The sequence below is a fragment of the Alligator mississippiensis genome, chromosome 3 (genome assembly GCF_030867095.1).
Source record: "Alligator mississippiensis isolate rAllMis1 chromosome 3, rAllMis1, whole genome shotgun sequence".
NCBI lineage: Eukaryota > Metazoa > Chordata > Crocodylia > Alligatoridae > Alligator > Alligator mississippiensis.
In genome coordinates this window covers 277956230-277972176 of record NC_081826.1, presented here as the reverse complement: position 1 = coordinate 277972176, position 15947 = coordinate 277956230, and the positions used below count along the sequence as shown (strand labels likewise).

General features: G+C 40.9%; 1 protein-coding gene across 1 annotated transcript in view; it reads left to right on the top strand.

The window, feature by feature from the left end:
- Positions 1-11528, top strand: part of WDR70 (WD repeat domain 70) — a 255372-nt gene extending 243844 nt beyond the window's left edge. The window contains exon 18 of the mRNA XM_014594000.3: positions 8765-11528. Within this exon, the coding sequence (XP_014449486.2) occupies positions 8765-8852 (88 nt within the window). The 3' untranslated portion in view covers positions 8853-11528. The remainder of the gene's footprint in view (positions 1-8764) is intronic.
- The last annotated feature ends 4419 nt before the right edge of the window (positions 11529-15947 follow it).

Sequence of the window (15947 nt, the reverse complement as noted above, 5' to 3'; positions counted from 1 at the left end):
CCTTTCTTTAGTTTTCATAATTCTGTGATTGTGATGAGTAAGTTTAGGGTTCATCTGATCCTGATTCACACTGGTAGGGTTAACAAGTGTGTCGGACTGTCAAGTCATGGTTATATAATAGATATTGGACTTTGAGAATTTTCTTTATAATAAACAGTGGGCTCAGAGCCAAGAAAGCTGTGGTTTACCCACACATACTTAGTCACAAGTAATACAAGTGATTTCCCCTCATAGTCATACCATTTTCCTGGAGCCAGCTTTATTCTTTTGTGAATGAATCCTATCAGATGAGTAATAATAATTTAGAAGAATTTGACCTATGACCTTCAAATTGAAGTGAAAACATTTGGACTGATACATTCTAGTCTGAAATAGAAGAGGAGAAAGAATATGTTTTAACCTATGCCTCCTACAGTTAGAAGGGGGAAAATTCTTTTTATAAGACCTATCCAGACTGACCATTATGACATTTTAAACTCCTCTACATGAACAGTAAAATGCCTTCATGGAAAGAGGGAAACAAATTCTTGATGTTAAATAGTTGCTCTTTTTATGTAAAATCCACTGAGTAGAAACACAGTAGTTCTGATCTGTATTTTGTAGATTTTTGTAGAAAGTATCATGAGAAAAGGACATTTTATACAAATTCATAAAATCTAAACAACATTTTTCCATGTTCACCATATTTGAAACATACCAATATATAGCTTATAGTCTGCGCTTATCTTCTAAAATTGTCATTGCTAATAAAATGGTTTATCAACAATAGCATCTTGACCTGTTCTTAAAAATTGAGGATGTTTTGACAGGAAAACTCTTTGTATTATTAAAATGTTATTTTGCCAAAGCGAAGAATATATTTTTAAAAATGTCAGTGTTTGAGAACATTTTTAAAAATTAGAAAAACTAATTTATTTGGACTGCTTGTTTGTTCTAAGACACTAGACTGTTTCATTTTCCTTTTTAGGAATATGTAAGTTGATACTGGTATGTTGGAGCAAGACAAGTAGTCCATCTCACTTGCTTTCAAGTTACCTGCAGTGGACAATATTGCATTTTTTTAAGGCCCTGCCAGCCTGCGCCCCGTGCTCCTGCCTCCCCACTCTGGGCCCTCACCGGCTGTGGGCCCTGTGCTCCCACGCAACCACCCACTCGGTGTCACTGACCTCTGCCTGCCGCCTCCATTTTCCTGCTTTCCTGCCCACCACTGCTGCTTCTCCCCACCTCCTGCCTGCCCGCTGGCAACTCTGGTACCACATGGTTCCTGGCTGCATCGCCGGACCATAAGACTTGGCAGGAGCCAGCATGGCCCCCATGATTCTCAGCTGACTCTGTGCGGTGCCATCCAGGCTGGTTCCTGCTGCATCCTATGGTCTTGGCCATGCAGCTGGGATGTGTTGCCAGAAAGGTGAGGGGGGTGGGAAAGTGGCAGGAGAAGGGCAATGTGGTGGCAAACAGGAGGGGGAAATGGCAGCAGGTGGGAGCACAGAGCCTGCACCAGTGCCTCGGGGCCAGGAGTGCAGAGCCTAGTCTTGGAGGAGCGCTTGCGGGGGCTGTGGGTAATGAAGGAGGGAGAGGGCATGCATGTGTGTTTGTGTGTGTGTGTGTGGGGGGGGGGGGGTGTATTCATAGGTCAAATACAACACTCTCATCCCACCATACACATGTACCCACACCCCTCTCGCACTGCCATCCACACAGGCCCCACACACCTTACACAACCCAGCCACCAACCTCTCCCTCCACACATTTTAAGCTATTATACAATCTGCTCTGTGTGCGCTACACAAACGCATGTAGATCAGGACAAAAATATTGTTTGAAATCAAATTAATGAATGTAATAGTAGATGTTTGATTTTTAGAATATAATTTGATATTTTTCTGGTTCTAAGAAGGCAAACCCCCTTGCTTGAAAGGAGTACTTCTGGGGGCAAGGGGAGGGACTTGTGGTGGCAAAGGTTAGGAGTTAGGGAGCAGTATTTCTGGTCCCAAGATGGTGATCAGGGGGCAGGGCACCTGTTAAGGGTACCCTTGTAGCCCTTGACAGCTTGCCAAAGCTCTGTAACCAACCCTTTGGCCAAAATAATTGCCCGCCCTTGAGTTAATCGTAGTGAATGAGAATTTTACCATGGACTTGTTGCTGTTGTCTGTGAATATTTTATATTTAAAGTGTTACAATAAACATTCATTGAAACAGAATCCTTTAGAATTAGGGACCGCATTCCGTCTAAGCTGTGTGGCGGCTGCGCAGGCGCGCTCATGCTGCGCTACCAGGAGCACCTGTGCAGCCACACACCACACAGCTTAGAGGGAACACTGATTAGGGAAACAATTATTAGAGCATTATGGTCAGATGGAAAGAATGTCTTACTTATGTGGATGGTGCTAAAGAAATGCTGGTCCCCACCAATTTGGGAAACATCATCTGTCTTTTCTCCAACAAGTATTCACCCATTGGGATAACCCCTGCCTATAGCAGCCCAACAGAACATGTGCCATGGTGCCTGTGACTGGCAATTTTGAAGACTTTTGGTTTAATTTTGGGCCTGACAGAAAGACAAAGGACAAAGGAGACAACAGGAAGCTATAATTCACACTTTTTGCTACTGCTAAGGGAAGCATTTTCAGGAGATACCTTATTGCTTAGTAAAATTGTACCCAATTGGCCCTATAATTTCTTGTCTATCCTTATTGTTCCCTACCATTTGGAAAGGGAAGTGGGTTAAAAGGAAGGGTTGTAGCATCAAAGGAGAGCATGTGATTTTTTTCCCTCAGAAACCATAATGGTGCATTGTAAAATAAACAATTAACAGAGCTGATAGCTCAACTACCTTCACTTGGAACTTTGGAACATTTTAACAAAACTTTTGCCAATATATTTTGTCCTGTTGAAGTAGAGAGGCCTAGATTTTGACAAGACAGCGTCTGAAGTCCAGAACAGTACTGGCCAAGTGAAAAGTGGGAGGAGGTCTACAATCTGAATAAAAAATCTGATTCTTTTGATCTGAAAATGGATTTTTTGAGACTGTTCCATGTTGTAAGAATTCTTGAATGTTTTTCTTGATTCCAGTATAGAACAAAGATGAATTTCCACAGTTATGACATGCAGTTGTTGCACTCCAGGCAGCTTAACAGGAGAGAACTTGTTTGAAGTATTTATATGACCCATTCTGGCAACACGCACATATGGTCATTCTCTTCATTTTGGTTTTAACCTTTATTATTTAGTATGATCTTTAAGGAGTAATGGGAGTACATTTCATTTCAGGAGCATTGTTGTACTGCATTGATAGCTGATATCATCTGATGGTCACATAGTAAATGAAAATTTATAACAGTTGAAGAGCAAAAGAGCCCTCAGGAATGAAAACGTGGTAAAGCAATAATCCTGTTCTAATAATTTTTCTACAAGTATTAGTCATGTAACAAACTCCTACTACACTGGCAATTTGTAGTGCAGCTATTGAAAGCGATCTCTGCTGATAGTGGAATAACAAAACCAGATTTTTTTCCTTTGCTTATGTCTTTATAATGGTCAGAATCACACTAAGTGTCCCACGTCACACAGTATCTATGCTGTGGAGGTGGAAAAGTTTATACTCCAGCTGAGATGGAAACCAATAAGCCCTTTTATGCTAGTTTTAAAAAACAAGATAGCAAGCAATCGTTTGCCTTTTGCAAGCAGTAAGGCAAAAGTCCTCGACTTCAGGAAGGCTGACTTCAATGAATTAAGAAGATTAGTAGGAGAGGCATTGGGATCTTGGAGCTTCAATGAGATGGGAGTCCAAGACAGGTGGTTGTTCCTCAAGGAGACAATCCTCCGAGCTCAAAGGGAGTCGGTCCCAGTGCTCACCAAGGAGGCCAGGAGTGCTAAAAAAAAAACCCCCATGGCTCGGCAAAGGCATCCAGGAATGCCTGAGGGCAAAAAAGGAGGCGTACAAACAATAGAAGGAAGGGGCTATCACCAAGGAGGATTACACCTCCGTTGCTTGGGACTGCAGGGAGGCTGTTAGGAAGGCCAAGGCAAAGATGAAGATAGGGCTAGCGACCAGAATTAGGGATAACAAAAAGTCCTTTTTCAAATACATAGGTAGTAAGAAGAAGGCATCGGGTAACATGGAGCCCCTACAGGACAGGCTTGGCAATCTGGTGATTGAAGCAAACAAAAAAGCTGACCTCTTTAACGAATTCTTTGCCTTCATATTCCTGGACAGGGACTGGGACATTTCCCCCACTAGGATTATGGAAGGACCCAGAGGAGGCACCACCATGCCTAGGGTCAGGGACGACCTAGTTAGGGAACTTTTGGAGGGGCTGGACATGTTTAAATCATTAGGTCCAGAAGATCTTCAGCCGAGGGTGCTGAGGGAATTGTTGGGGGTCATAGCAGGGCCCCTGGCACGGCTGTATGAGTGCTTGTGGGGCTTTGGCCAGGTACCAGAGGATTGGAAAAGGGCCAATGTGGTCCCCATTTTCAAGAAGGGGAGAAAGGAGGACCCCGGCAACTATAGGCCAGTGAACCTTACCTTGGTCCTTGGGAAGACCTTTGAGAAAATCATCAAGGAGCACATCTGCAAAGGCCCAGCAGGGGAGGTAATGCTCAGGGGCAACCAACATGGGTTCATTGAGGGCAGATCCTGCCTGATTAACTTAGTTTCCTTTTATGATCAGGTCACAAAGTCCCTGGACAAGGGCATAGAGGTAGATGTCGTCTTCCTGGACTTTAAGAAGACCTTTGACACTGTTTCCCACCATTTTCTCTCAAAAAAAACCTAGGTGACTGCAGCATTGATGACTACACAGTCAGATGGGTGGCAAACTGGCTAGATGGTTGCACCCAGAGAGTGGTGGTGGACGGGTCATTTTCAACCTGGAGGGATGTGGGCAGCGGAGTCCCCCAGGGCTCCGTCCTGGGGCCTGTACTGTTCAACATCTTTATCAGCAATCTGGATGTGGGTGTGGAAAGCACACTGTCCAAATTTGCTGACGACACCAAGTTGTGGGGCGAGGTGGGTGCACTCGAGAGGAGGGACAGAATCCAGCTAGATGTAGACAGGTTACAGAGGTGGGCGGATGAGAATAGGATGGAATTCAACACAGACAAGTGCAGGGTACTGCATCTAGGGAGAAGGAACCATCAACACACCTATAGGCTGGGGAACTCCCCTCTTGTCAAAACAGTGGCAGAAAGGGATCTTGGAGTCATTGTGGACTCCAGGATGAACATGAGCTGCCAATGCGAGGAAGCAGTCGGTAAGGCTAACTACACCTTGTCGTGCATCTACAGATGCATCACAAGCAGGTCTAGAGAGGTGATCCTTCCCCTCTATGCAGCATTGGTCAGGCCACAGTTGGAGTACTGCGTCCAGTTCTGGGCGCCACACTTCAAAAGGGATGTGGCTAGCATTGAGAGAGTCCAGAGGAGGGCCACTCGCATAGTCAGGGGGCAGCAGGCCAGCCCCTACGAAGAGAAGCTGAAGGGCCTGAATCTATTCAGCCTCCACAAGAGAAGGCTGAGAGGGGTTCTGGTGGTCATTTACAAACTCAACAGTGGGGACCAGCAAGAATTGGGGGAGGCTCTGTTCCCTCAGGCACCACCAGGGGTTACTAGGAATAACGGACACAAATTGTTAGAGAGAAGGTTCAGGAGGACATCAGGAGATATTACTTTACAGTTAGGGCTGCCAGGGTCTGGAATGGACTCCTAAGGGAGGTGGTGCTCTCTCCTACCTTGGGGGTCTTCAGGAGGAGGCTGGATGGATATTTGGCTGGGGTACTATGACCCCAGCACTTGTTCCTACCCAGGACAGCGAGTCAGACCTGATTATCTGCTTAGTTCCCTTCCAACCCTAAGCACTATGAAACAGATAGAATTTGATTTTCCAGTTTTCTGTAAAGATTGTTACTGCTCAATGATTTTGCAGTGTTTTGCCTTAGTAGGCTCAGGACATCTTATAAGTTTCAGTGAATGTAAATATTTTGCACTCCAGATATACAGGATTGTTTACTTTTTTTTAATTAAATCATTTTTTCTTGATGGCTATCTCCATCTGAAACTTCAAGAAATGCAGAGATAATAGCTCATCCTAGAACCGCTATGCTTCCTTGACAAGCATAATACTGGCTTGATATGATACGACATGGCATTCAGATACTTTTTTGTTGAATATATATATAAAATAAACAAACTCTTAGGCTAGGGACAGACATTACACACAAGCCAGTTTAAGTAATCAGAAACTGGTTTAAACCTGAAACAGAACAGATGTTCAGTGCACATAAACCACTTTGAAAATGGCTGAAACTGGTTTGAGATAAACCTGGTTGAATGTAATATCAGACTTAACTGATTTGGGTCAGACTGGTTTATGAAATGTCTGCTCCAGACCTCTTGCTGGTTTAAGTTAAACCAGACTTCCCAGCATGCTCTCTGGGCTAGGCGGGGCTCTGATCCACAGAAGAGCTGGCCCTTCCCCTCTGCTCCCTGGCTGGAGCTCTGGCAGAGACTGCAGGCGTCTACCTGGCTTCCCTTCACTCTGTCCCGCCCCCTTCCCCCCCCCACACACACACACTCCCTGGTAAGCAGGGATTCCCCTCTGCCTTACACAGACACCTCACAGTATTAGCTAGCAGACCACATGTTGGCTACGGTCCGTGATGTGGCATATGGGGCAAAGGCAGCTAGGACTGTGTCCTTTTTGAGCTAATCAACAGGTAGCTGGTAATGTCCCTCCTTGGAATGTTCCCTTTCTTGGAAAAAGTTGTTTAAGAGCAGCTTGAACTAACGAGAGGGGCTTTGTTTTCTGATGGGGTGTTAAATGCTGATAACAAAGCTGATAAATGCTCTGTTATCAAGAGGGGGAAACCACTCCCTAATCAGAGCATCCTTCTGGGACCTGGCCACGCCCCCCCCCTCAGCTCAACACTGTGGAATAGAAGGGAGGGCTGCTTTAGCACTACCCTCTTCCCCCTAAGCTTCTAGCCTGAGCCACTGCAGGCATGTGCCTGTATTTCTGGGATGCCTGTACAGTTACAAACCAGCTTAGCCTTGCCAGGTTAAACTAACCTGCAAAGATTGAATCAATTCAGGCTCAGGCTTTTTGAATGCCCCTAGCCTTAAAATTGGCTAAACTAAGCTTCTGTCAACAATTTTTGGATGTGGGGGAGGAGGAAGGGATTCCATAAATTTCATTTCTTCAACAGCTAACAAAATCCAGTGTTTCAGCCAATAAAGCCTTTGTTCCTGGTGAACATGTTGGCTGAAATATTACTATTTTTTACTTTTCTTTGTTTCTTTTTTTGGCTATCAAAGAAGTAACAGTTATACAAAGTAAACATTATGAAACAATCTTCAGAAAATTTAAAATATGTGAATGCTTTCATTATTGTCTCACAGGTGTTTAACTTGATCTAGATGTTGATTTTTTTTTTTAACTATAATTTCCATGCTGCTGAGTATATCTTCTTCTTGACTTTTGCCAATGTAGTTCCTCAGCTGTGTCCCATCTCTGCTCAGATGATGATGCAGTGAAGTAAAGCTTATCTAGGTGCATGGATGTTCTGGGACCGTACAGCATTGGAGGAGCATGCCAGGAAAGCACCCTTCTGACTTCCCTATACCCTCTGGAGCACCTCTGTAATTCTCCTCCCGTGAACTAGAATTTGAAGAGGTGGCTGTGCCAATAGAGAGAACCCTTTACTAAGACAATTTTTGGCCTCTTCTATGCCTCATACTTAAACTGGAGAAATCCTAGGCCATTAACTGTTAAGAATATTATATACACTGGGGCTGCTTTGGACTCTGCTAAAATGAGAAACAACAAGTGTGCACTTTGCAGGGTCTGCCAAGTAACAGTTTTAATAGTAGTACTTAGGATTTCACATCCTCAAAATCCTGTTAGTGTCAGCTAATACACTAATATGTTAATGACTATCTTGTCTGCTTTTTGTACTTCGTTGTGTGTTTTAGAAAAAAAATGACTCCAGCATGACAAACTTCAGAAATACTGCTCAAAATTCTATGATTATTTTTAAACATTAGACTGGAAAAAATGAACTAAGCTGTGATTAAAATGTAAAACAGCAAAGTTGTACTTATATAACCAATTTTATGAGAAGCTGTTGATATTAGTTTATACCATATTTCTTGATTCCTCTTTGAGTGAGTATTAGAATTACAAGCAAGTATGGGTAAATAGGATCAAGCTTCCTTGCAGGGATACAGTATGTTCTCATATGAAGATCATTATATTTATTATGCTACAGTAGTGCTGGATGGAGTCTCTGGAGATGGGTAGTTTTAGCATGCAGAGGCTTAGCCAGAAACCATGCTGCACTCTTTCATTTTCTGGCATCTGTCAAACTATAGTGTATCAAAGATTTTTTTTTTTGTTTTGTTTTAAATTGTGAAATGTGAAAATTTTTAACTCGGTTTCTCAAATGCTATTTAAATCTCTTTATTTCCTTCTCCTATCTTAATGTTATTAATTGAAATACATATAACAGAGCTGGGTAACAAGCAAACAGTATGTGCAGGAGATAACTACTTATTCATTATTCAGTTGATTTTTTTGCTTTTTGCCTTAAAGTTGCACATGTCTATGGTTTGCTATAATTTTAGTGAGTATTCTTTTAATGTTTAAAATGAAAAAATTAAACCCATGACATCTTTTCCTCTTAAGAATCAGAAAAAAGTTGTTCACTTCTGTATAGAAGGAGCTATAATTTAATCATTGTTTTATTCCTTCTTAATGTTTTCTTAGGACTCAGCCAAAGACGGTTTTTGCAGAAGTGGAGCAAGAAGAAGATGAAACAGACAACAAACCAGAATGGAAGAAACGTAAAATTTAAATACCTTGGTTTGAAGGAAGATGACACAGGATTTGAGACAAAGTAGAGAGATATTTTTGCTGTGCTCAAAGAGCTTACATTTTTACAAATAAATTCTTGTAATACGTTGATCTGCTGTTTGCAACTAAAAGATGATTGTTACACTGAGTTGCATTGGAATTGTTAATCTGCATTTTGCAAGAAGGAGGTAATTATATTATATAACAAGTTATCTATCAGTTTCTTAGTTTTATATTTTAAAAGAAAAATATTTGTGCTCATAATGTATAACCAGAAGAGATCATCTGGTTAATCAACGTATTTCCATAAAGATCCTTTTAATTAATGCTACCATTTGAGATGTGATATCATAAAGAGTTTAAGTAAGAAAATAAAAGGTCTGTAGTTTCTAAGTCATCTTTTATTCATTTCAATAACACCTAGTATGTTACACAAAAAATAAGCAAAGTCATGGATTAACATTTTTTAGGCATACCATTTTAAAATAATTTACAGATGTCAGATTTGTTTAGCTGATGTGCTAGTTTTCTCAAACTTTTTTTGCGTTTACATTTTATTTGAAAGATATTTCTATTGAATTTGTGCAATCTCACAATTTTTTTAGTAATAAAGATTTTATTTTTAAGTCATATTGAGTTAGGACTGCACAATTACATTTTGTTTAAAAATATTGTGCATTGATTTTGTTTTGCTAATGTTACATGGCTAGAAACATTAAAATAATGTTTGTTCAGGCCTCCAGCCCTATTCCTATGTACTGACAGGCAGTAACCCCTTACAGAGAGTATACGTATGTTAGGCAGTATACACATACCATTATGTTTATGGTGTTCGTAGGCTGTGTACATACTGGCTGCCAGTTTCTTTCTGAAGGGCGATACTGATCGTTATAAAACGGTCATTTAATTGTTGAAAATTTTAGTTTTTAATATTACGTGGCTGTGGCAAATGTTACAAAGAGGAGAAGGAAAGAGATGGGGTGGTCTTTAGTTTTACGTAATTGAAGCCCAGATTCAGCAAAGCACTGGAGCACGTACTTAACCTTAAGCATGTAGTTATGTCATAGAATCATAGAAAATGTGGGTTGGAAGGGACCCCAGGAGGTCATGTAGTCCAACCCCTTGCCAAAACAGAACCATCCCCAATTAGATCGTCTCAGCCAAGACTTTGCCTAGCCAGGTTTTAAAAACCTCCAGGGATAGAGATTCCACACAGCCTTTCTGGGTAACCTGTTCCAGTTCTCTACTAAGTTCCTGGTGAGAGAGTTTTTCCCAATATCTAACCTAAACTTCTCTTGCTGCAGCTTGAGACTATTGTTCCTATGTCCCATTGAAGTTGAGGTGTTTGATAGTCCTTTGTACTTTGACAGTGATAGCTCATTATAATTGCTGCTGCTATTGGATCTTTTCGGTACAAAAGCCTAACTAGGGGTTACAATTGTGATCACTTGTCCAAAATAACATGAATGGGAAAGAGGGAGAAACAGAAAGAAGGGAGCAGGTAACTGCTAGGAATGCAGGTATGAGTGGAAAGCAAACATAGTTGTTAATTAATAGCATCTAACGAATAGCTCCTTGTGATGTTCCCCACAGCTGGTATCATTCTTTAATAAGCAATTAATGTATATTAAAACATTGTATTAATATGATTGTATTATCTCTCTGAACAAGATTATCCAAGATTTAATTAGTCTTCCTGATCTTTAGTTTGAACGCAGGATAACCTACTGATTTTTAACATCACTTGGAAGCATTCCATGAAGCCAGAATGGGTTACTACAATGTTAGATAGAGCTAGAGGGGAAAGACACACAATGGAAAATGCTGCTACTATTCTCTGAGTTGACAGGAATAAAGAAAAGCTAACACAATCTCCTCTTATGTTAGTTTATCAAGTTAGTGGCCCAAATAATATTATTTAAATTAAGTTACTTACAAACTATTATTTTATTCTTTTAGAAATTGCTTGATATTCTATATTTTAATTTGTATTTCATGAAAATGTATGTTCATTCTTCCATATTTCATTTGGAATGTTTCACTCCATTTTAAAAGGTCAAATAATTCCTGTTTACAATAATTTATTTCATTATCATCATGTGTGGCCTCAGTTTATCAGGGTAAAGCTAGGGGAATAATTTAAAACATCTTTTCGCAATCATTATTCAGGTTTTCCAGACAAATATGCTTTACCTGTACTTGCATTCATATTGGTTTTATTTTTCAGAGACTTGAACATCAAATTTACTGGTAAGCACACTGACCAAAAAAGCAAGTTTTAATATAAGCAGATTTTATTCTTTTAACCACAAATAAAATATTGGGAATTTGATAGTAAAGAATGATCCATTTGGGGGAAAGAAACAAACTATTGCCAGTCAAAAAAGCTCAAATTTTGAATGGCAAGTTCTTTCAACAACCATTTTAAGTATTCTAGCAGAAAATAAGTTAAATTAGTTGATTTTTTTGTTATTCTTGTAGAAGTTTTGCCTAGATGTGCTCAAGCCAGAAGGTGCCAAATCCAGATTGGTTTTCTCTAATGTATTCCTACCCCAACGGTACTGCAAAATATGTGGCAAAGTCTGGCAGGTAACTGGATGTCTGTGTCAAACCTGTTTGTGACATCACGAAGAGAGGAAGTCTTTTGTCTTAAATAAATCAGGTAGTTTGTCATTCATCATTGGTAGTGAGTAGTGATTTCTTGCAATGTGTTGTGAAGTGGTTTTGGATTGATGAAGAGCTCGAGCTTATCAGGAGGTCATCTCACTGGGCATTTATAGATAAGCGAGGGGGAGGGGAGGCACTTCACTTAGTGAGCAGCGCTAATTAAAAGTGCCCAAGCACCATGTGTATCACCATCCCCACACTGAAAAAATTCATTGAACAAGCTTTACTTTAAAGCACCCCGCCACCATTTTTCAGCACAGGGACATTGATACACATGACTCTGGAGGCTGCTGGAGCGCAATAATTTCTGTGCTCCAACAGACTCAATTAATTGAGTCTGCTCCAACACACTGGATTTACAGCATGTCGGAGCAGTCTTGCTTTGGCTGTAGGAACTGACTGTTTGTAGGCTGCTTTTCCACTCTGCTGGAGTTTAATGATGCCTCTCTTTTGCAGATTTACCTGTTCTGTCTTCAAAAGGCTTCAACAGAGCTAAAATTTTGGAAGTTTCACAGGCTTCATATGGGCATCTGTTTTTCACCTCTACTTGCTTTGCAGTTGTTCATCCCTTGAAGTACATCGTTATATTCTTTTAGGAATGATGGGCAGGAGTGAAGTAATATCATAGGTTAAGGATATTGTGATACTATACTGTGTTCAAATTGATGGCTTGCTGCCTAGTCAGGGTTGGTAATTCTGTGGGCATCTGCTTAAATTCTGGGTAATATCTCAGTTCCTGGGTTTCTTATCAACAGTTTGCCTTTGTCCAGTAGCCTCAGGCTGTTGTACAGCACCAACATTTGGTCACATTTCTCCAGTTTAATACTGCTGCTTGTCAGTCTTGCTGGAATTACATTGCAACTGACTTCATAATGTACCTGGAATCAATTTGGCCTTTGATTTAAAGCAGGGGAGTCAAAGTCAGATCAGTCAGTGGGCCCATATTTCCTGCCTTACAGGTACCTGAAAGCCATGCCCAATAGTTTTTCACCAAGAATTTTAGCCACTCCATTTAGTTCAGTTTACATTTCGCAACACACCATTTTTGTATATCAATAGCAGCTTTCATTATATATCATTTTTTAAATTTTGGATGTATGAAAAATTATTACAAACAGGCTTCCAAATATGTGAAAAAATTGATTTATTTCCAGATAGTATTTGCTAACAGCTCTTACAAAGAAAATGAAGAAAACATAAGATTAATTAAAAAAAAAAGCATATATATACACTAACATCTCACAAACAGTATTAGTGTTCACAGGCATCTGGCATCTCTCCGCTGCAATCAGCTCCTCAATGTTTGGTTCCAAGGCTGGTGCTGCGGCCACTTTCATGATGCTGCTAAGCTTTGAATGTACTTTTGACTTGTTGATGATCATCAGTGAGATCTGTTCACACACACGCACAGATAACATCCTTGATGCAAAGGTTTTATATTGTTAGATAATTTTCTCCTACATATTAGTAAAATTTGTGAATTCAAACTATTGAGAACTATCCTTCAGTGCAGTGTTACACTAAAGGTAATTTGTTACACTGAGTCCCATTCACAACTCTGGAAGAACATCTTACACAGGGACAGAGAACAGAGTACTAAAAATGAACTTCATTCCTGGCTCAGTAAGTTGGAGAACCAGTTCTGGAATCGTGCCCAAGATAAGCAATCTTGACTTTTCCAAGCCCTCACCATCTTCAGTCCCAGCACATGGTGTCATAAAACTTGGTCAGAACCTGATTCCACTCCTGCATTCTTGTGCTCAGAGTATTGAGATGTCCCATTATGTCCACAAAGAAGGCACGGTTGTGCAACCATTGTTCTTGCAGTGCAGCTATGGGTTTCTCTTTCTCGCTCATAAATAATGAATATCACATTATAGTTCAAAGAAGAACTTAAAGACAGCCCCACAACTCAGCCAGTGCACTTCAGCATAATATGGTAGTCCATGATGAAGGTCACCTTCCTCCAAGAGCTAGTTTAATTGCTAATGGGTAAGAGCCCTGATTTTGATGAAATTCAGTGTTTTTACCACAACATTTATCACATGATCTAGAGTTTGAACAAAGAGAGCTTCATGATGCAGCATACAGTGAAAAACACAAAGCTAATGGCCTGGATCAACATTCTGCACTTTGCTCTTGAGTTTCATCACAAGAACTCTCCCTTAGCAAAGAGTTTTGAAGAATCAGCTGGTTCTTGAGAGAGGACATAGCTACCTCTCACTGCTCTGTCATGTGATGTACTTGTGTGATGATAGATTGTTGCTTTTTCAACAACTATTTTAATTTACTTCATGTAGCTTCCTGGTAAACTTGTCATGACGCCATGGCATGACTCATAATGTCTCTTAATGTTGTAGTGTTTGGAAACAGGCACTGTTTGCTTACAAATCAAACACATGTGTCTTCCATTTGCTTCTCTGAAGAAGAATGAGAGCCTCCATTTCTCTTGAAACATAATGCACTCCTTGTCCACTTTCCTCTTCACAGACATGATATCTGACTTACAGTTAACACAAATATGAGATGTGACACTTGCCACACTTGCTTATTATGCTGCAGATGACTAATAGCATTGTTGCAAACGTGGGCATGAGTCTTGTATTTTCAAATTCTTTTTATTCCAATTACCATATTTACACAATGTCACTTCGTGCAATTTCAACTCTTCACTCTCAACTGCTTCTTGTCAACAACAACCCACTGCAATAAACCACTTATACACCATGCTTGGCTATTTCTTGAAATGTCCATGACATTCCAGCACTTTTCTTTCTAGAAAGATTTGTTTACATTACTATGAATTCTCTGGTGTTTTCCTTTCCAGATGCTTTAGCAAGGGAAAGAGGAGGGATGGAGATAGGAAGAAGCAGAGAAAGATAAAGGGACAAAGACAAACCACATTCATTGGGAAGTATTACCCAAAACAAGAGGAGGAAGAAGCTCAGAAGAGAGACAGACAGCCAAAGACAAAAAGCACATTCACTGGGAAAGATCTGAATTCTCTTGGCCTAGGTTAACTAGATAAAAGTATATCTGATTTACAGTAGTGAAGAAGATTGAGGTCACCTTCTACTCTTATATGATATTAAGCTTGTGAAGCATGCTGATAATCCCAAGAGGAAATTTCTGGAAAACATGGCAGACTATGTGCTTAACAGCTCTGATCTAAAGAATTGGTACAGATATGAAAGTGGAATAGGTGACAGCCTTCTTCCATGGAGCACATACACTGGGTGTCATTGGATCTGCTAAGGTTGCTACAGATATCCTGCTCTCCATTGGAGATCTCTCCATCCTGACTTACTGCATGTACTGCCTGTTTTATTTTTGCTGAGGTAGATGTGTCAATGGATCATAATGGAATTCTGTTTCAAACACCCCTCACAGCATTGTCCATAGTCTAGAAATTTTCCACTGTTGCTGACGGTGACAATGAACATGGACAATGATAGTGGTCCCCACATCTCAAAAGGGATGTAGTAGGATTTTAAGAAATAAAGAAAAGGGCAACCAAAGTGATCGGGGTACGGAGCAGTTGCCATACCAAAAGAGACAAAAAGGGCCAGGACTCTTTAGGTTGGAAATGAAAAGGCTGAGGGGGGTGGAGGGTAGATATGATAGTGGTCTATAAAATAATGAAAGGTGTGGATCAAGTGACCAGGAAAGTGCTGTTTCCCAAGTCCCAGAACACTAGAGCTGAGAGGCACTTACCAAAATTAGTTAGTGACAAGTTGACAAGTTTCACACTAACAAGAGAAACTACTTTTTTATGCAATGCATAATTAACTTACAGAATTCATTGCCACAGGAAGTTGTGGAGGCAGATAGAATAGCCAGGCTCAAAAAGAGACTGGGTAAGTTCATTGATGACTTTGTTAATGACTGTTGAACAGAATGGTTGGACATGTTTCCTCTGGGATTGCTAACTCAATAAATGGTGGATGTCAGGGAGTTTTTTGAATTGGGGATAAATCACTCGATATACCCAGTTCAGTGCTGTCCCACTATCACAGTAGTTCTCAACCATTTGGCCTCACTGCCCAAATGAGTGGCCCATGGCTGGTCAATGAGCCAGATCCAGCCTCAAGGACCAGGATCAGGCCAAAGTGTTGCACTACCCCCTCCCTACCATGCCTGCCGTTATTGGGCCCTGGGGGTCTGGCACAGCCCCCTCTTGTGCCATGCACTGGGATAGGACCCTGGGGGTTTGCCAAATTGGGATCTGCCAAATGTCCCAAGTGCAGGACTTTGCACTTGTCCTTCTTGAATCTCATCTGATTGAATGCGGACCTTTTTTCCACCTCCATGTGCCAGGATTGCTTCCTGGGGGCCTGGCACTGCCCATCCCACCCCTACACACTGGGATTAGGCCCTGGCAGTAGGAGTGCCTGGCACTACTCCTGGCTTCCTGCACTGGGATTGGGAT